This window comes from Saccoglossus kowalevskii, chromosome 21, assembly GCF_978046115.1.
Source record: "Saccoglossus kowalevskii chromosome 21, keSacKowa6.1, whole genome shotgun sequence".
NCBI classification, from domain to species: domain Eukaryota; kingdom Metazoa; phylum Hemichordata; class Enteropneusta; family Harrimaniidae; genus Saccoglossus; species Saccoglossus kowalevskii.
In genome coordinates this window covers 14,068,395-14,091,335 of record NC_140661.1, presented here as the reverse complement: position 1 = coordinate 14,091,335, position 22,941 = coordinate 14,068,395, and the positions used below count along the sequence as shown (strand labels likewise).

The 22,941-nt window shown below is 34.0% G+C and overlaps 1 protein-coding gene across 3 annotated transcripts in view; it reads right to left on the bottom strand.

Annotated features, from left to right (window-relative positions):
* LOC100374358 (dymeclin-like) overlaps positions 1-22,801 on the bottom strand; it is a 33,471-nt gene extending 10,670 nt beyond the window's left edge. Inside the window, exons 1-11 of one of the 3 annotated variants that reach the window (XM_085495227.1) lie at positions 22,710-22,801; positions 17,589-17,791; positions 15,127-15,220; positions 13,388-13,630; positions 12,400-12,525; positions 11,480-11,610; positions 8,106-8,291; positions 5,453-5,634; positions 3,189-3,314; positions 2,299-2,412; positions 1,200-1,294 (exon numbers count right to left, since the gene is read on the bottom strand). In XM_085495227.1, the coding sequence (XP_085351353.1) occupies positions 1,200-1,294; positions 2,299-2,412; positions 3,189-3,314; positions 5,453-5,634; positions 8,106-8,291; positions 11,480-11,610; positions 12,400-12,525; positions 13,388-13,630; positions 15,127-15,220; positions 17,589-17,781 (1,490 nt within the window). In that variant the 5' untranslated portion in view covers positions 17,782-17,791; positions 22,710-22,801. The remainder of the gene's footprint in view (positions 1-1,199; positions 1,295-2,298; positions 2,413-3,188; positions 3,315-5,452; positions 5,635-8,105; positions 8,292-11,479; positions 11,611-12,399; positions 12,526-13,387; positions 13,631-15,126; positions 15,221-17,588; positions 17,792-22,709) is intronic. The other 2 variants (XM_002731129.4, XM_085495228.1) reach the window with 2 other exon arrangements.
* Between the last annotated feature and the right edge of the window lie 140 nt (positions 22,802-22,941).

Sequence of the window (22,941 nt, the reverse complement as noted above, 5' to 3'; positions counted from 1 at the left end):
CAAATGGGCATATACTGAAGAATGTAACTAATAAACAAAATAAAAAGTTATCCATGGACATGGACACAAGCCCCACACCTTGCTTTCGAAGATATCCATAGATAGTTATAGATGTCTATTTTTAACATGTGATTTATAAACGCAAGATCAGGGTTATAGTTAGATAATTGAAAATGCCTGTCTGAAACTTCATCAAAATGAAAAATTCAGTCACTAGTCTGTAGCCATAGACTAATAGTTCATTTTTTGGTGATTATTTATTTTGGTGGTTATTTTGTAATTTACACAGAATTTTCAATGAGGATTGGACAAGTTTGTACAAATTTTGCCTGTCAAATTAAATTTTGTACTCATCTAAAATGTGGAGTGCTTGTAAAAAATGACAGACAGACAAGTGGCTGGCTAAAATGCCTTACGCTCACTCCCATTATGCCACAATTTAGAACCACATCTACTTATGTATGAATAACTGAATAAATGAGTCAGAGTTTAATATGACCTGCTGAAAGCCTTCACAAACAACTAGAAACAATGCGAAAAACCAGCGTCAACAGGTGTTGTGTAATCGCACCACAAACTCGTTTTGGCTAACAACTACTTGTTCATGCTAATTGCAAATTTGCATTTCAGTGAAACCAAACTTATTACGTTTGTTTGAATCAACATGAACTCTACAAGTGCCAAAGTCAACTTATATCACCATTCACAAATTGTAAACCTGTGTAATGTTTTCATAATTTTTCCAATATTGTGATCAAAACATAGAATAGGCAATAGGAAATTATGTCTATATGGTCCATAATTTTGCTGAAAATTAATGATGTTCAAGGTGTTAAACAAAATAAAGCAAATACAGTAGCAGAAAAAACTTTCAATGACCTCTGCAATTCAATTCAGTCTCTGTAACAATGTTATACTCAAAGGTGCAGTGGCTAAGCCACACTTCTGTAAAACAATTTATTTTAGCTGGAATTAATCTTTGCTGGAAGGACCTTTTGAATGTTTTGTATGGAATGCATTTTACTGATTTTTGAAAAGCTGAATATAAAATATAAGAAAAGGGTTATATTCGCTGGATTTTATTTTCACTGACACATCCCTTCAGCCAAAATAGCAATATTCAAGTATTTTAAAAGTTTCTTCTTAAAAATACTTGGTAGAATGTTTCAGAGTTGGCTAGTAGTCTCACTTGTACTCACCTGACTATCCTCTGTGTGACATACGGATGTAGTGAATGAAACTGTGATGACATGTTGGCTAATGCTGCTAAACAATTCGTATGAAGATATTTATCCTGAAATAATGATTTAAATCAAATTATTACTCACACCATGGCAGCAATCTTATCCATCCAGAGAAAATTTTAAATATGAATACATCAGTGTAATTTATTATTCATTTATTTATCACTCATATCAATGAGCAAACCCTGTAACAGATTTTCAGTTGAGTAGAAGCAAACATACAAGGTAGAATTTGATGCGTTGAAAAACCTGTTAAGAAACTAGCAGATCACTGATTGGTCTGACTGTCAGGTGTTAGGGTTGGGTAGCCAATCAAGCACAATCTTGTAAGTAGATTTGCATCCTGCTACTTGCTGTGACATGTGACCAAGAAGTCAGGTCATAGGTCAAATTGAGTACAGGGATTTTTTTTAAACAAAGGGAACAGGGACGCAGCGCCCTCATACCATGGCCATGCGCCCCCTTACCCTGGGAAGCAGATCCTCTGGCAACCATAAAATTCTGATTGACCAGGGATCACATGTGGCCACAGTCTTCAACTGTGACCTGTCTGATAGTAATTTTGGCCCCAAGGAAGCCATAGAATGCTCCATTTTAACTTAGAATTATCAAAAACTCCACACCCTGGTAGAGAGAACACTATCTCCCCACTTATTGGCGCTGCTGAATTGCTGTGCTCCCTCTTGCAGTTTTTTTCTAGAAAAATCCCCTGCAGTACATACAATTTCATTTGAGTGAAGAGACAAAACTGAGCATGTGACAACAAAATCAACCTGAGTAATTGGGTCAGTATCACTTGGATCAAGACTGAGCTCAGTAGGAATAAGATATAAAATGAATACCGTAAAATCTGTATTAGAAGCCGCATCCCTAATAGAAGTCGCACCCATTCTTTTTAAACAATTGGGAGCCAAAAAATCATCATTTCTCATATGTGTAGATGCTCTGATAGAAGCCGCACCCCCTCTATTGGATTGTACCATTTTAATAGAAGCCGCGGTTTCTAATACAGATTTTACAGTACTGCTGATTGCAACACTACATATATACATACCCTCATTCTTGTCATATTATATTGTATCGTTCTGATCACTACCAAGACAATTAAACCACCTAGTGTAATCTCTGTTATACTTCTTTCAGTATACCACGTAATATTCCGGACAATCTAAACCAGGATACACAAGACTACAAGTTAACATTGGTTTTCACAATAAACAACACCACAATGTACTGTAGAAAACTTTATTTTTGCTTGGAATTTATTTTCGCTATTTTCGCTGAAGAGATGAGTCCGTGAAAATAAAATCCAGCGAATATACTTTTTTTCCTATATTTCACATTAAACTCATGAAAAATCAGTGAAAATAAATTCCAAGCAAAACGCCCAAAAAGCCTTTTCAGCGAAAATTAATTCCAGCGAAAATAAAGTATTCCACAGTATTATGTAAAACGACCACATACAGATCTGTCTCATTTATCACTGAGCAACCAGTATTAATTTTTGTTTGATATCTCACATAATGAAATTAATCTTGCTGATATGATTGGTTCTTGCACATTCATCAGACATTGAGGCACTTCCATGTTCTCATTATTCCAATCAAAAGTTGTATTACACATATTTAGTGTGCTTTTGTTTCCTTGATTTCAAGCACAAAAACAATGTACCGTAAAATCTGTATTAGAAGTCGCACCCATTCTTTTTGAATAATTGGGAATCAAAAATTCATCATTTCTCATATGTGTGGTTGCTCTAATAGAAGCTGCATCCCTTCTGTTGCATTGTACCATTTTAATATAAGCCGCGGTTTCTAATACAGATTTTACAGTAATATGCATTGTATACACAGCCTGGGCCGCATAGCAAGCATGATACAGTGTCTCAACTCTGTTGTTTAATTCTAGCATATACACGCTGTCAATATGCGACAGAAAACTTACTAATTCATGAACTGATTTATTAAAAGCATCGTCTTCACTCATAATAAGGAGAATTATCAACGCCATGTAGATATGATGAGAGTTGCGCTCCTGTGCACTGTATAGAATCTTTAGAATTGGTACAACCTTCAAATAAAACAAGGGTAGTGATATAAAAAGTAATTTCAACATAAGGTGCTTACATGTGTGCAAGAAGTACATCAGTTTACATCAAGACCACCTAAGTGACCCAACAATCTAAGTTAAAATTATTTAAAGATGACGTAGAAATATTTAATAAGTAATTATTAAGAAACATAAATTCCCAGACTTACTTAGGTAAGTTATACGTTTTGAAAGACCACCTAAATAAGATATCAAAGAAAGCTTAGAAAGAACTCCCGTGTGCTGAGAGTATTGAAGACAAATTAAAAATTAATTCAAAATTACTTGTACACGAGATATTGATGGAAAAGCTGAAAACTAATTATGTAAATCAGGTAACTAATATGAACAGAACCAAAAAATTATGAATTATTATGCTAATTAGAGAATTAACATGAACAAATTTTAACCTAAAATTAATCAGGCCTGTCTATTGTTCTAGAGCATTTATGTACCAAATTTAATTCTAATGTGATGATCAGTAATTGAGATATATCAGTGTTAATTAATTATGTTAATTAGGTGATTAATAAGCATAAATATTTACTAAAAACTAATGGGGTCTCTGCATAGTTCTCTTTAAAATTTTCATTAAAATCCAATTCGTGGTTCTTTATATATCAGTGGAACATTATGCAAATTAGGTAATTAATATCCAATTAAAACTATTCAGGTCTCTGCATAGTCCTAGAAGATCTATGTAGCAAGTCTCATTGAAATATGATAATCAGTACTTGAGATATCAGGCAAAAAGCTGAAAATTTACCCCAAAACTAATCAGGGGTCTGCACAGTCCTTAAGTAACTATGTACCAAGTGTCATTGAAATGTGATGATTACTACTTGAAATATCAAGAGCTGAAAATTAATTAATTATGCAAATTAGGTAATTAATATGTACTGATATTACCCTAAAAACTATCAGGTCTGTGCAGTGTCATATGACATTTATGTACCAAATTTTATTGAAATGTGATGATTACTACTTGAAATATCAAGGGCTGAAAATTAATTAATTATGCAAATTAGGTAATTAATAGGCACAATTATTTATCCCAAAATTAATCAGGTCTCTGCATAGTCCTAGAATATCTATGTCGCAAGTCTCATTGAAATGTGATGATTAGTACTTGAGATATCAGGTGAAAAGCTGAAAATTAACTAATTATGCTAATAAAGGTGATTAATATGCACAAATATTTACCAAAAAAACTAATTAGGTCTCTGCACAGTCCTCAAGTAACTATGTACCAAGTTTCATTGAAACGTGATCATTACTACTCGAAATATCAAAAGCTGAAAATTAATTAATTATGCAAATTAGGGAATTAATATGTACTGATATTACCCTAAAAACTATCAGATATGTGCAGTGTCATATGACACCTATGTACCAAGTTTCATTGAAATGTTATGATTAGTATTTGAGATATCAGTGGAAAAGCCGAAAATTGATTAATCATTATGTAAATTAGGTAATTAATAATATTAACAGATTTTTACCCAAAACTAATCAAACCTGTGCATTAGTTCAGAGCATCCATGTGCCAAGTTTCATTGGAATACAATGAGTGGTTCTTCAAAAATCAGTGGAACAGTCATAGAACAGCTTAAAATCAGTTAATTATCATGTAAATTAGGTAATTAATATTCATAGATTTTTACCCAAAACTAATCAAATCTGCGCACTAGTTCAGAGCATCCATGTGACAAATTTCATCAAAATCCAATGAGTGCTTCTTCAGATATCAGTGGAACAGTCTTGGAACAGCTAAAAATCAGCTAATTATCATGCAAATTAGGTAATTAATATTCATAGATTATTACCAAAACCTAATCAACTCTGCGCATTATCCCAGAGCATCTATGTACCAAGTTTCACCAAAATTTGATTAGTGGTTCTTGAGATAACGGTGGAACAAAAAAGTGACATACATACATACATACATACATACAGACAGACATACAGACAGACAGGGTAACTGCAAAGACTCCCATTTGTGCTTCGCACACGGGAGTAAAAAAAAAACAACTAAATCGATAAAGTCATTCAAAAGACTATCTGTATACACAAGACCACCTAACTCAACAATTATTCAAAAGACCACCTAAGTGACTTACCAGTTGTTCAATATTTGTCCTGGATAATATATATGCTCTGATATTACTGTTTCTATGTAATAATAAATACAGTAACAATGTCATCTGATCACTCTTCATGTGTTTACAAAAGGCGTCATATAAACCTGTTAGGTTCATACGAAACACTGGCATAGGTGATGTCGGACTGGAAGGAGCCGAATCTGAGACAGAAAATAAGATGGGGGTTTATCACACATGTGATGATGTCTTGCTGAGCAAGATAAGAAGACATGGCATTTTCGCCATATAGTAATCACATTAGGTTAATGCCATCTAGAAACAGAAAATGAAACATTTGGGTTACTAGCCATGTTTTCAAGTCTGAATTGTTTTTTTGCGTTATTTCTTTATATCTCAAAGTTTTGTAAGGGACGACGTCAAAAGATCGATGTCGGATAAAAAACTTATTTGCTTTAGTTTGGGGGTGGGAGGGTTTTGACCTCAAAAAGTTTCCATCCTACAAAAACGATTTTATTTTTTAATGAAGTCAAAAAAATCTTGGAGTATCTGTATTCGTTTTTTTTCCCATCCAATCATGGACAAAAATAACAGAAAATGAAAAAACAAGCAGCCTGTCGGCTGAGATAGCTCCGCTGTTAGCAATGCACATGGCAATTAAAGAACAGAAGATATCATTAGAAAATGAACAAATCTGAGAGAGGTCCACATGTAGTACCTATATGTATAATATATCAAAGCAATTGGACTTGCGGTTTTCAACAAGAAGTCGAAAATATCACTTTTTACCAAAAATTACAAAAATATTCATCAAAATTAAAGAATTAAAGATATCATTATGAAATGAACAAATCTGAGAGAGGTCCACATGTAGTACCTATATATGTAATATCAAAGCAATTGGACTTGCGGTTTTCAACAAGAAGTCGAAAATATCACTTTTTACCAAAAATTACAAAAATATTCTTCGAAATTAGAGAATTAAAGATATCATTACAAAATGAACAAATCTGAGAGAGGTCCACATGTAGTACCTATATATGTAATATCAAAGCAATTGGACTTGCGGTTTTCAACAAGAAGTCGAAAATATCACTTTTTACCAAAAATTACAAAAATATTCACCAAAATTAGAGAATTAAAGATATCATTACAAAATGAACAAATCTGAGAGAGGTCGACATGTAGTACCTATATATGTAATATCAAAGCAATTGGACTTGCGGTTTTCAACAAGAAGTCGAAAATATCACTTTATACCAAAAATTACAAAAATATTCACCAAAATTAGAGAATTAAAGATATCATTACAAAATGAACAAATCAGAGAGAGAGCCACATGTAGTACCTATATATGTAATATCAAAGCAATTGGACTTGCGGTTTTCAACAAGAAGTCGAAAATATCACTTTTTACCAAAAATTACAAAAATATTCACCAAAATTAGAGAATTGAAGATATCATTACAAAATGAACAAATCTGAGAGAGGTCGACATGTAGTACCTATATATGTAATATCAAAGCAATTGGACTTGCGGTTTTCAACAAGAAGTCGAAAATATCACTTTTTACCAAAAATGACAAAAATATTCACCAAAATTAGAGAATTAAAGATATCATTACAAAATGAACAAATCTGAGAGAGGTCCACATGTAGTACCTATATATGTAATATCAAAGCAATTGGACTTGCGGTTTTCAACAAGAAGTCGAAAATATCACTTTTTACCAAAAATTACAAAAATATTCACCAAAATTAGAGAATTGAAGATATCATTACAAAATGAACAAATCTGAGAGAGGTCGACATGTAGTACCTATATATGTAATATCAAAGCAATTGGACTTGCGGTTTTCAACAAGAAGTCGAAAATATCACTTTTTACCAAAAATGACAAAAATATTCACCAAAATTAGAGAATTAAAGATATCATTACAAAATGAACAAATCTGAGAGAGGTCCACATGTAGTACCTATATATGTAATATCAAAGCAATTGCACTTGCGGTTTTCAACAAGAAGTCGAAAATATCACTTTTTACTAAAAATGACAATAATATTCACCAAAATTAGAGAATTGAAGATATCATCATGAACTGAACAAATCTGAGAGAGGTCTACCCAAGGTACATATACACCAAGTATCAAAGCATTCAGGCTTGTAGTTTTCAAGAAGAAGTCGAAAAAGTAAAACATTGACACGGACGACGACGACGGAGACGGACAATCACTCATATGATAAGCTCCGCTCGACAAAGTCGACAGCGGAGCTAAAAAAAAAGAAACATCCAAGACAAGAAAATGGTGCGAGTGTAATATATGTTTTTCTTTGTTATTAGCGCATTTGTAAAGTCTTAACACTCACCTGACAACAAACTGCTATGCCATACTACTGTCCAATTATCAATTTGTATTTAATGGTGAATGTAGTCTGACTCCATGATCAATATTTATCAATTAAGTTTCAGTGGGGGGTAGGGGGGGGGGAAACTAAAGGAATTAAGTTTTTTATTCTACATTGAACTTTTGATGTTGTCTCTAACATTGCATCTTCTTAGAAGTGCATCACCGAAAGAAGTACACATCAACCAAAGAACTGTATTTATTGTATACTGAATCCTTAGAATCTATCTTTTACTTGAGTGCTGAATATGTTTTTGACGAGTCTTACCTTGCAAATTACCAAATGTACACAATGCCTGTCTATAAGGATTATGCATTCCCTTCTCATGTGTATAATGATTGGCTAACACCAATAATAACAACAGACTTTGATTGGCTAATATGGCTCTGTCCTCGTCATCTGGTGGTGCACTACGTCCACCATAACCCAATGTCACCATGGACCACAGACCAGCTAAAAATAGATCACCAAAATATTTATAATAGACTGAAAAAGTGAGCCTGTCCTTGTTTCAGTAAAACCAAATTTATCTATGTTCACCAAAATGGTTTTGCTTAACGTTTTGAGTGTCATCATTTTTTTCAACAAAAGTTTGGTACATCATTAATCCTATTTTTATGTATTTTATCAAATAGATATTGGCTACCGTTAAAGTCCTATTATAAACCGCGGTTTATATTACAATGTATCAATTTAAAAATTGGGATCAAAAGCTCAAGTTCGGGGTGCAGTTTCTATTACGTACATATTGCAATCACTAAATGGGCGTGGTCATTTTTTGTCCACAACACATGCACAAAACAAACAATACACCGTACAATCTCTTGAATAGGCGTCGGGGAAGAGTGAAAGGCCTTATTTTGGTTCTAAAATAGGCGTTACGAAATGTTGAAAAATTACGATCAAAAAAAAATTCTACATGATACAAAAAATACTCAGTATTTTTAATGTAATATGCATTTATTTTTTTTAATTTTCTTGGTAACGAAAAGTATATTCTAACAGAAGTTTCAAATAAAAACACGAATGCACTGCTTAGTAGCAAATGATCACATAACGGTAGCGCGATCCGGCCATGCTGCTGGTCTCAAGTGAATAACTTACTTGTTTTCGAAGTGTTGATATTGGTGATTACAATAACGCACGAAAAATAAATTCGTTGAATTGTTATAAAATGCAAGTAAAATTCAACTTAGTTTCCCCGTAAGCGAATGATTTCAGTCACATGTAAACAGCCGATACGATATCCGCCATGCTTTTGAATGCTCACGTGACGTATTATTGACCGGATAGGTCAAGTCGCTAATTAACCAATCAAAATGCTGGATGGTGCCCACGTGTCTAAATTACATAGCTCATTTAAATATGTTAATGACAATTCAGCGACCTCATGGTGAACGCAACACGGAAGAGATTTACCGATAATGTAGTGCGATCTTTTGCCTTTGATTTCCATGGGAAAACGGCATGATTTTTTTTTTAAATCAAGAAATTATATGTTTTCGAAAGATAAATTATTCTTCAATGCTCAGTTTAACACTTTTACGGTGATAAAAGCTCATTGTCTAAAACTTACGAAACACAGACGTATTCAGAAAGAGTATTGACAGAGGTCGCCGCCAGAACAAAAGCAGTTTCATTGCCTGTCTGACATCTTATCACCGCTGAACAATAAATAGGTGTGAATATTTTTAGGCATGTTGTCGAAACAAAGAATAGGATTAGGAACAATGCCGTTTTGGAACAGCTGGTTGAAACAATGAAGACAGTCACGGTCTTGATGAATTGGGGGTGCGGTTAGTAATAGGTACTTTTCAAGTTTTCAATTTTTGTTAAGAACTCTTTAACCCCGAAGCCGGGAATTGGGGGTGCGGTTACTATTACGTATGCGGTTTATATTATGACTTTAACGGTACATGTTCGGATCAAAATTTTGGAAACATTATTGAAACATAATATATGTTTAAAACTTGTGAATGGTGCTATAAGTTGACTTTGGCGCTTAAAGAGATAATGTTGATTCAAACAAACGTAATAAGTTTTGACGAACTCAACTGCAATTTCATTAGCATGAACAAGTTATTGAACTTATTGAACAAGATATCTGATGAGTTATGAGCAGAAAGACTACATTTTATTCAATACAAGTAAGCATTAGATTCTTTAGTTGCAGTGTACAACCCTTCCCCATACATATGCTTACACAGAGGTCCTCAACACACTCACATCTATAAACTGAACAATGTCTAAACTGAAAACCTTTTCCAACCCTTCCCCATACATATGCATACACAGAGGTCGTCCACACACTCACCTCTATAAACTGAACAATGTCTAAACTTAAAACCTTTTCCAACCCTCCCCATAGATATGCTTACAGAGGTCCTCCACACACTCACCTCTATAAACTGAACAATGTCTAAACTGAAAACCTTTTCCAACCTTTCTCTATAGATATGCTTACAGAGGTCCTCAACACACTCACCTCTATAAACTGAACAATGTCTAAACTGAAAACCTTTTCCAACCTTTCTCTATAGATATGCTTACAGAGGTCCTCAACACACTCACCTCTATAAACTGAACAATGTCTAAACTTAAAACCTTTTCCAACCCTCCCCCATACATATGCTTACACAGAGGTCCTCCACACACTCACCTCTATAAACTGAACAATGTCTAAACTTAAAACCTTTTCCAACCCTCCCCATAGATATGCTTACAGAGGTCCTCCACACACTCACCTCTATAAACTGAACAATGTCTAAACGGAAAACCTTTTCCAACCTTTCTCTATAGATATGCTTACAGAGGTCCTCAACACACTCACATCTATAAACTGAACATTGTCTAAACTGAAAACCTTTTCCAACCCTTCCCCATACATATGCATACACAGAGGTCATCAACACACTCACCTCTATAAACTGAACAATGTCTAAACTGAAAACCTTTTCCAACCCTTCCCCATAGATATGCATACACAGAGGTCGTCCACACACTCACCTCTATAAACTGAACAATGTCTAAACTTAAAACCTTTTCCAACCCTTCCCCATAGATATGCTTATACAGTAGTCCTCCACACACTCACCTCTATAAACTGAACAATGTCTAAACTTAAAACCTTTTCCAACCCTTCCCCATAGATATGCTTACACAGAGGTCGTCCACACACTCACCTCTATAAACTGAACAATGTCTAAACTTAAAACCTTTTCCAACCCTCCCCATATATATGCTTACAGAGGTCCTCCACACACTCACCTCTATAAACTGAACAATGTCTAAACTGAAAACCTTTTCCAACCTTTCTCTATAGATATGCTTACAGAGGTCCTCAACACACTCACCTCTATAAACTGAACAATGTCTAAACTGAAAACCTTTTCCAACCTTTCTCTATAGATATGCTTACAGAGGTCCTCAACACACTCACATCTATAAACTGAACAATGTCTAAACTTAAAACCTTTTCAACCTTTCTCTATAGATATGCTTACACAGAGGTCCTCCACACACTCACCTTTATAAACTGAACAATGTTTGAAACATTCGGTGCTGATATGATTCACTACACAACAAATTGAATGCAGGGGCGATATTCAGTCTAGAAAACAAAGCAGAATTTCTGTACTTACATGCTACAGCAGCACCAAAACCATACAACATACTACCAGCGTGGGATCCACCAAGAGCTTCTGGCGGACATGGTTCGTGTTTAATAATGTGATCTAATAACGTTTTCACCAATGGACAGGCATCTTTTGAGCTGAGGAAAGAAACAGAATTTTTGTTTTTGATTTGCTTTGTTCAACAAACCTGTTTATAGGGCATTATTTGTCAGCATAGTTGTGACTGAACAGATAGAAAACAGTGCATTCAGATTGGCAATGTCTGATTGATGGCCATATGGCAACTCTTGGGGGCGCTGTGTCCCAAAATGATGTCATAGTTAAATAGCAAACTATCAGCATAAGACTGACTCAGTGAGCTACTCTAAACTCAAACACAAGCATAGTAGTGTTGTGTTCACACTGTTGAGCAAAAACAGTACTTTGTTCACTGATGTCATGTTTAGGAACAGCGCCCTCTGTGTTAATTCTGCAAAGAAATGTTTGTCGGTCCTGTGTACTGTTCCTATCATCAGTGTATGTAAAAGATCCAGTTGTTCCTGTGCATGGGACAATTGACGTATTCTTCTCAGTACATGTAGGAGTGTGCTTTCTCTCATTTCCGAGTCAGTAAACTGGCCTGTCTTTTGACAGGACATGATAGTATGAGTGGTTAATATATTTTCAATCCGATAAATACCAGCTAAATAAATCATTCAAATATCAAAGATCGAGTTTCAGTATAATATCATATGCTTTCAACTGGCTTTCATTAAATTTGTCAAGTTTACAACTTCGCGTTTTTATATGCCAACAACTTAGGTCATATATACAAATACATCTACCAACTTTGCAATCACTTTGAACAACTTTGCACGGTGTGTTACAAAACAATAAATATTAACCCTTCACTACAGCATAGCATAGTGATTGATATTTTTACTCACCATTTTCCCTGCATGAGGTATTGAAAAAAGATAGATTTATGAGCTATCCTGGGTATGAACAGCTGAACTGATAACAATGTCAGCAATAAATTGGTAGCTTCTAAATGGATCACGTATGTGAAGTTACTGTAATGAAAGAAATAATGATAAATCCTAAAATGTGACGTAATACATGCTTCTAGCATCATATGCAAGGATTTTAAATGAGTGAAAAATTGCACCAAACAAAATTTGTCTAATGTTTGTTTTGAAAAAGACAACACTAAATATATGTGTGTATATATTGGTAAGTGAAGGAATTCAAATTTGTTCATTTTGTAAATAATACAAGCAGCCTGTCGGCTGAGATAGCTCCGCTGTTAGCAATGCACATGGCAATTAAAGAACAGAAGATATCATTAGAAAATGAACAAATCTGAGAGAGGTCCACATGTAGTACCTATATGTATAATATATCAAAGCAATTGGACTTGCGGTTTTCAACAAGAAGTTGAAAATATCACTTTTTACCAAAAATGACAAAAATATTCACCAAAATTAGAGAATTTAAGATATCATCATGAAATGAACAAATCTGAGAGAGATCTACCCAAGGTACATATACACCAAGTATCAAAGCATTCAGGCTTGTAGTTTTCAAAAAGAAGTCGAAAAAGTAAAACATTGACACGGACGACGATGGACAATCACTCATATGATAAGCTCCGCTCGACAAAGTCGACAGAGGAGCTAATAAAAATGGCACTATTAACATAATAGTTCATTTTTATTCCAACACTGAACTTTGAGAAAATTGGTCAAGATTAAAAAGAATACAGGAATTACTTGCACACATAACTTCACAAAAAAAGAAAATGATCAATCTCAAGACAAAACTAATTTCTATATAGCAATCTAATAAAAGAAAGTAATTCTTTTTGATTAGGCATTAGCATAATGCATGTCAACAGACACAGGAAATGTTATTTTGAATGATAATTTTACTTACACTACCGGAACTTCAATGAGTAAGTGAATCAGAGCATCGATAAACTTCTCTAGCAGAGGCTCTCCAGTCTGGTTGCCTTGTTGTATGTCCTTGACAGCAAACTCTCGTAATAAACCACCCTCTGACATGTTTTCAATAAAATAACTTATCAGACATCGTATGATGAACAGTGCATTGTGTGTCTGCCACGTGAAGATGTCACTGAAGGAGAAAAAGACATTCTTTTTTGTTTGACTTCCAACGCTGCATGTGAATAGACAGAGACAGAGACGTGTTATTCGGTGCACTTGTGGTCAAAGAGTTACTCCTAGACCAGACTAACACACTGACAGCTATAACTCCCGATATGTTTTGACTTATTGGTCTCAATGGGTGGCGAGATACTAACTTTGACATTTAAAATGCCAAAATATGGCAAGCCACTTGTAAGAATAATGACAGCTAAATTAGCTTAATCTGTTTAATAATTGATAACAGAAATATTGGTTACAAAAGGACGGGGCATTCTCATTATTAATGAATGTGTGACATAAGAAATTACCAGGATGTGTAAAGATACAAAGGATTACAAAGAAGGCTAACACACAGAGATGAAAAAGCTCATCAAATGCAGGAGAATGAAAATTACATTATTACCGGTAAATATATTTTTATATAGCTTTTCTCTAGACGTTCATTTCATCAATATTACGTATACCATCTTGATTCTCCAGCAAAAGATTATGGGTATAGTATAAAACGATTTGCATATTGCGTTCAATAATCTTTTCTAGTCTTCACGTCCTTGGAAATAAAAATGGGCTAACTTAACAAAATAATAGCTGGCTCATTTATATTTAATTTTTTCTGCCTATCATATACCAGCAAAAAGAGAACACAGTTAAAGAATCAAAACCATGTCTTGTAAATTAACACCCAAGTCATTTAGCGAATAAAATTTGGGATAGACACAAATTTTAAATTAAATCTTGGCTTCACAGAATATTCATTTATGTTTTTAATTCAGATAAGTACGGTAGATCATAAAGCCAGGAACACAGGAATCCTATAAGCTGCCAGTGTGTAGGTGTTTACTGGTGTAGACGTAACCAAGTATACATATATACACTGTTGGTATTTTCAGATCATAAAACCATCACCAACAAACCAAAATAGGCCAAATATAAGTAACATACCTTCAACCCAGCAGTGCACCAAACTACAAATAAACTATAAATAAATTTAAACTATTTATTTATATATACAATGCATTGCATGCAATCTATATAACAGTTAAAACAGAGATATAATCAGTCTTATCTAGAATGCACTACTATATGATACATTCTCATTTCTGGAAATTCCCTAATAATTCTTGGTGTGAGCATGTTTTTCAAGCACCTCTGCCCTCATAATTTGGTAATTTTATGAAAGCCTGAACCACATAGTAATTTCAACCATTCTCAAGAGCTGAGCATTCTCAAACATGTGCTTATACATTTGTCTACATGACTGACAATAACAAAGAAATTGTTTGACATGATTTATACATGTTTTCATTCATACATTTTAATTCTGAATAAGCAGCATAATGAAGTTTGATATCATTAAAATAATTAGAGTTGCCACCAACATATCAAAGTCTACGCTGCATAGACAATTCCTGTGTTACTCTCACCCTAATCAGACAACTACTGGCATGACACAAATAGAACAACTAAAACCAGAAAAGAGATATTGATGAGACATGTTGTACTTACTTTTCACACTGGGTGGATGCCTTGAGTTCAACACATCGCATCAAAAAGACATTCACTAAAGCACAAAAGTTACCTGTTTGTAAGTTGTTCTCAGCTGAAGATAAAGAAAATAGAAAAATCGATAACTATTCTGCCTCTGACACTAGAGGGCTTGGTCATCCGTAGTAGGACTCTTCAACACTAGAGGGCCTCTTTATCAGGGACTACCAGTATGTCACTTGAGAGCTTCTACAACACTAGAGGGACTCTTTATCACTAAAGGACTACGACACGAGACGTTTTTTTTTTTTTCGATTAAAGAGTTTTTCTATAACACTGGAGGGCCTTTTTATGACTAAAGGTCTCATGCCACCTTGTTTTATCTTAAACGCGATGTATAAGAGTGTATTACCGTAAAATACCTCATATAAGCGCCACTTTGATACATTTTCATTTCTGTCTGGCGCTAATTTGAGGTCACATTTTGGCCACTTTGTTGCAAATGGCGCTTAATTGAGGTCAGTAATTTTTTCACACACTCAGAACTACGGTAACGTTACCTTACAATCAGAGGAATCCTGTCTATACAATGTGCCGGATTCTGCCGTAAATTCGCCTCTGGCCGTTAAATGGCAGTTTGGTTTTTAAAATATAATGAGACCAAGAAATCGCGTTTTTTTTTAAAATATTTCGGCTTCTATTTACAGACATTTAAATAATTCTGGACACCTATTCAAGAGAATGATTTTTATCGTGACTAACGTGAATGGGTAAGCTTCGTTTCGACAATGAGCTGTTATCACTGTAAACAATGTTAAATTATTCTTCAAATGCTCAGTTTATCTTTCCAAAACAAATAATTTCTTGATTTAAAAAAAAATCATGCAGTTTTCCCATGGAAATCGAAGCCAAAAGATCGCACTACATTATCGGTAAATCTCTTCCACGTTGCGTTTACCATGAGGTCGCTGAACTGTCATAACATATTAAATGAGCTGTGGTAATTCAGACACGTGGGCACCATCCAGCATTTTGATTGGTTAATTAGCGACTTGACCTATCTGGTTAATAAACAAGTCTCGTGTGCATTCAAAGACATGGCGGATATGGTATCGGCCGTTTACATGTGACTGAAATCATTCGCTTATGGTGAAACTAAGTTGAATTTTACCTTCATTTCATAAAATTTCAACGAATTTATTTTTTGTGCGTTACTATAATCACCACTGAATAATAATCACCAATTTCAACACTTTGAAAACAAGTAAGTTATTCACTTGTGAACCGCAGCATGGCTGGATTGCGCTACCGTACCGTGATCATTTGCTACTAAGCAGTGCATTCATGTTTGTTTTTATTTGAAACTTCTATTAGAATATACTATTCGTTACCAAGAAAATTAAAAAAATAAATGCATATTACATTAAATATACTGAGTATTTTTTTTATCATGTGAACAGTTTTTTTTTGGAAGGACCATTTCGTAACGCCTATTTTAGAACCAAAGTAAGGCATTTCACTCTTCTCTGACGCCTATTCAAGAGATTGTACGGTGTATTGTTAGTTTTGTGCATGTGTTGTGGAAAAAAAAAGATTAGCTCAAGTGTTAGGCGGACATCGGCCAGATGGGGAATTCATGGTTTTACACAAACATTCAACTTTGACTGGCACCTAATTGGTGTGAAAATTATCACCTTTTCTATTGTACTGGCACCTAATCTAGGGTGGCGCTTATATGAGGTATTATACGATACAATTACGTCAGCTGTTAGACTTGCGTGTGCAGCTTTGTTTATTGACAAGTACCGATGACCTGTGGATCTGGGCAACTCTCAATTAGACACTTCCAAACTGGCTGCGTTTCTGAGAATATTGAATGCAGAAAGACTGACAAATCTTTGTGTTTTGTTTACATTTTTGTAGAAGTTTGAGCTGGCCAACATGTGTTTTACTGGACAGATTTCACATACACATACATGTGGTTTCAACAAATTAAAACAATATTTTGATCTTTGTAACCCTTTTCCTTGAAGAAATTTACCCAAACGCTAACATTGTCATCTTCGGAGTTCTAATTAGTGGTATGAGACCTGAAGGGACTATGACACTAGAGGGCTTCTTTAACACTAGAGCACTTTTTCAGCACTAGAGGGCCTCTTTATCACTTGAGTGAGACTATATTATATTACTATATCAACACAAGACCACCTTGACAGGAGAGGGATTTATTAGACACTAATATATATATATATTATCTCAAAGGAAGTGGCTCAAAAAATTGGTAAAATTGCTTGTCCATGTTGGGAAATAAATGAAATATAATTTCCATTTTTAGTTCACCATATTAATTTCATGCGTACAGCGTTAGCATCTTTTATGTTTTGCATTGGTCAAATAGTAAAAACCTGATATCTTTATTTACAAGTCCATAGGGCAGCCAATTTCTTTATTTACCCGTACCAGCTAAAATCTACTTGACTTACCAAATACTTTACATATTGGGCTGATTTGTTCCATCAACAGTCGATTATCAGCACTGGTCTGTGGTGGACAGAATGAAAAAGACAAAAGCTGATTCCAAAAAGGATCATTTTCGGAAAGAACATCTTTGCCAGCAAGTCTTTTCAAATGTTCATTTTTTGAGAGCTCACTTATGCTGCTGCTATTGGCACCCATACTTCAAGATCTGAAAGAAAAAGACGAAAGTTGAGAACACATTTATCATAAAATCTCACTTTCAAAACACATGCAGTTTAGCAACATATAATCCACGTGTTATTTCAAGTTTGTCTACGAGATGGGACATTTTGAATAAAATATAGACACATGCTATATAAATTGATAAAGAGATTTACAAATTTTAATTTAGAAATGTGCTCGGTATGAAGAAGTGCACATTGCTAGCTGACAGTTTTTACCCCATTCATTTCTGCTATCTGTGGTGCTTTCAAGCAGGTAATAATATTTTTTGGTAATTGACATCAGTACTTTTTCACTGGGTTTAAAATTCAAAATTTGTTCAAGAACAATGAGTTCGATTGAAAATATCCATGTGAAGGTCATTTTAATAGCGAAATTCACTTCATATTAAGGTCAATATTATCCTATTTTCTAGACTTGTGGTTTTAACTGTAGTTCCCATAAGAACAAATAATTTAAACTGTATCTTTATTTTTCGTGATTTTTAAATTTGCGTATTTAGCGAAAATAAGTAAATTGATTATAAGCCAAATAAAGGTTTATAATACATTTAGTAAACATATGAACGAACCAAGTGATGGATGAATGAATGAATGAATGAACTAACGAACAAAATAGATAGTATCTTCATGACCGTATGAAACATGTATGACATATGGTTATTAATAGGTAATATTCATAAACTGAAATAACATGAGAGCTAACAGCTGACACCAAAAAAATGGATCAATCACGACTGAATAATCAATTACATGTATGAACAGCGATATGTTTTAAACCTTCAAAAATATGACTATTCTATTACCTGATTTTTTATGTTATTTTGTATAAAAGCAAGAAAAAAAAAACCCAACAGCATTATATCTATATTTCTCAATTTTAGTGGCATTCGTACCTGCTGCCTGTACCATGCACAACCCAAAACACACAAACAATATTTAATAAGCATAAAAACTGGGACTACTATTCACACTACGGTTTCTTGGAATAAAACCAACTGTCATAATTAGCTTTATTTTTAACGAGTGAATAAATCTGTTGCGATTATAAAAACTGGTGTAACACATGTTGATTTCGATAGTCAATTATAGAATACTTTAAATTATTCTGTGAATTGTGTTTTGTGTTTTGAAGCTCTTGGATACAATTTTTTAAGAAAAAATACCACACATTCATTTTAAAATGATTTTGTAAAAGATTTGTTAAATAACTATTGCACTAATCTACATTACATTGTGCAATGTTCAACCTCTCAGTGGGAAAAATTGTCATGTTTCATCTCTTTATCTACATTTCAAGTGCTTATTTTTGTGTGGTACCTGTAGTATACATAATGTAAGTATTATTTTGTACAAATTATAACATGTTCCAAATAAATGATTTATCATTGTTGAAAAAACAGATTTAGCCCATATGCATACATCAACTATTAAAATCATACCCTCAAAACACAGGCCTTCGCATTGTATCTTGTCAGTCTATTTTATTTGGCAATAAAGTTGGAACATACATATGTATTTGCTCAAAAAAATATGAATGACCATTACTCAAGCACATACATACATTTTACTATAGTAATGTCACTCACATGTATTTTTTACAAGTATGTGTAGTACATGTATGGCATATTGAATATTACTACATGTAGCAGCCTCTCGGCTGAGATAGCTCATGGTTTATGTGTAATTTATGACAAATAAAATGTACATGTGCATATGCCAACCGAAGAAGTACTGTAGAATACTTTATTTTCACCTGGAATTTATTCTTGCTATTTTCGCTGAAGGAATGCTCAGTGAAAATAAAATCCAGTGAATATATTTTTTCCCCCTATATTTTACATGCAACTCATCAAAAATCAGTGAAAATAAATTCTGTACAAAACACCCAAAAAGCGAAAATTAATTCCAGCTAAAATAAAGTATTTTACAGTAGTCAATTTCCAGTATTAAAGTATAAAATGTAAAATAATAAACATTTTAAAACTTTTCTACAAGTTAACTCCAGAAAAAAAGGTGAACTAATTGTTTTTACTTGCATGTCAAGTTAAATATATACCGTACTCGACCGCGTTAGCGCCCATGCCCGGGCAAGCGCCTACCCCCCACTTTTGCGCAATTTTTATATTTGGGGTCACATTCGGCAAAGCGCCCACCCCTTCAAAATGCAACTAATTTAAAACTTGGTCTTGCCACGGTTACTAAAAAAGACTTCTTTTTTAGTAACCGTGGTCTTGCGTAACGAATCTTGGTAATCGTTTTTATATGATACAGCGTGGATATCTACCGCTGTGAACATGTTGTGAATGCGTAGAACACGCTAACTGTGCATAAACTACACTTCGACAATGACCTGTTAATACAAGTAAAAATAAAATGCGATAAATATTTCATGCCATATTCAGTTTACCTCTCAAAAATGGCTAGTTACTAGTTTTTTTGGAAAAACCATGTTGTTTATTCGCTGAAATCAATTCCAACAGATCGTACTTCGACATCGATTATTCACTTCCGCATTGCGTTACCGGAAAGTCTTCGGGAATTTCCGAAGAATTGGGTCAGTACAACACAGCATTCTGATTAGGTCAAAGGACGCTGCTGTAGGTCAAATCTGCAATTGCATCATGGCGGAAAGTGATTTTCATCGAGAGTTTGCGTACGATCCAACAACTTCGTCAGTGGAAATAATATGACAATTTTGACTTCGACTGTGTTCCAATAGACTCAAATGTTTTTAATTCCGTAAATTATGGTGGTACGTAATTAATATTGTAATAAAATGTGCGTATTTTTTGTGATCATTTCTGTTTCTTCATTGAGAAAATCAATGACGACGCAACTAATTTAGTAATTTGATTTTCCCTCAAAGACGTAATCTGTCACTTGATGAATAAAAATTTTCATTTGCACTCTTTTTCGAGGGGGGTGCTCGGGTAAGCGCCCACCCCTACAAAATCGTGATTTTCTGAGTTGAGGCCCCTGGGCGCTAATGCGGTCGAGTACGGTAGTTACCCATAAAACTTGTGTTGTGCACTGAACTACATGATGGTTCTAAGAGACTCCCTAGACTAGTTCAAAAGATTCTAGTAGAGACTCCCTAGACAAGCTGAAATAATTCCAGCAGTGATTGAGAAGAATCAAACCTGTTGTCCAGCAAGGTCAGTTGTCATGGAAGAAAACAGTGGTGGTCCAGATGTATTATTCTCAGAAAAAAAATGCATTTTAAATCATGTGTAATAGACATTTTGAATACTGTCAAGGTAACATTTTTAAATTTAAACATGAATAGAGACAATTTTTATCATAGAAATTTAACAGTTTACAGTCCTTTTGAAGCACTACAGTCATGCAGCGTGCCTTGAACTTAACACACATACATTGTAGTATACATCGCGTGGGAGCTATGTTGGACACGATGAGAGACGAAGGCAAAAACAGATCTGAATATTGCATAATTTCACAGCATTACTTCTAAAGAACATTTAGATGTTTAATAGTGGGTTTGGGTTTGGATTTGGCTTTCAGTAAATACACTACATTTTCAACGATGCTGAAGTTGACCTCAAATTTTTTTCAGATTTGGCTTAGGCTTTAAGTATTATAAACCAATAGCACATTTTTCAAAAATCTAACATATGTAGTATTCTAGATTAGAATGATTAAAGACCCAATGGAATAATTGGTATTGTTATAGTAAATCATATTACATGAAGTTTATGGAAACAAGATGTTAATTCTTTTAGCCACTCAAACTCAAAAATGACTATGAATCCAAACCAAATCTACTTGACACCTCATTCATAATTAACTATATTGTAGTATTACACTATTTTAAAAACTAATTAAGACAGGTGTGAAAAATAATTGCACTGATGCATAATTAAAGCCAAATTGATAATCTCTGGCAACACTACCATACTAACAAATTATGTTTAGTTCAAGTACATTTTCAACTGTAGAATATTAGTGATAAACATGTCATGAATAAAAATCAAGATGAATTTATTCTACTCTTTTTCTAGATGCTTCAAGGACCAGTCACAATAAATTGTACATATAAGCTTTATCGATTACTGTAAAATACTTTTTTTTAGCTAAAATTAATTGTTTTGTGTGGAATTTATTTTCACTGATTTTTGACAAATTTATTGTAATTTATAGGAAAAAAGATATATTCGCTGGATTTTATTTTCACTGAATCATTCCTTCAGCGAAAATAAATTCCAAGCGAAAATAAAGTATTCTACAGTAATATATTATTAGGCAAAATGTGACCAAAATGTTCCTAAGAATTAATCAAATATTTCAAATAAATGTTCAATCTCCTGGATGACTCCAGGTCTTGAACGTCAAGGCAAAACTTTATAAAAATTCCTTTGGTATATACATGTAGGAAAATCAGTATCTTTGATCAACTCCTTGGGTATGGAAGCAACTGTCTTTAATGACTCAGCCTGTATTTTGGTGTACACATAGTCATTATATTTGTTTGATATTGTTAGGTTATTTCGGATATGCTACTAGTACTGTATTTTCTTTCACTTTACCAACTGTGTATTGTTTTCATTTCTGATCCCATTCTGTATTAAACGTGGTGATTTTTAACACACGACAAAAGCACACAATACGTATTACGTATCACGGGTGACGCAGTACGACGGGAACGTAGTCCAGATACTGTCCAGACACATTAAAAGTTATAAATACACTGAAATTATGATGGTGGTGGTGATTTATCCAACACTATCATAATGTGATGCCTATGTCATGATTGATCATCTGTGCACAAAAATGCCATGATTTTGAAATATCGACGTGAAATAATCAAGATACACTATTTACAAAAACCTCTTATGTCGTAATTATTCACCAATGAACATTGTGCAAAATAAATTGACAACCTACCAAATTCTCTTACGTTTTCACACAAAAAATGATTTCGACGAGCGATGTTTTCACTGCGACTCCGCCATATTTAGTTACCACGTCGCACGCATGCGCCTGCTGTACTTCCGTGATAATCGGTAAATTTCGGAAATGCTTGTTTTTAATAAATTATAACAAAGTGTCAAGCTTTTATGTTTAGCCACTCGCTACTTATGACTGTTTCGTTAACAATGAAGTGTAAATGAATTAT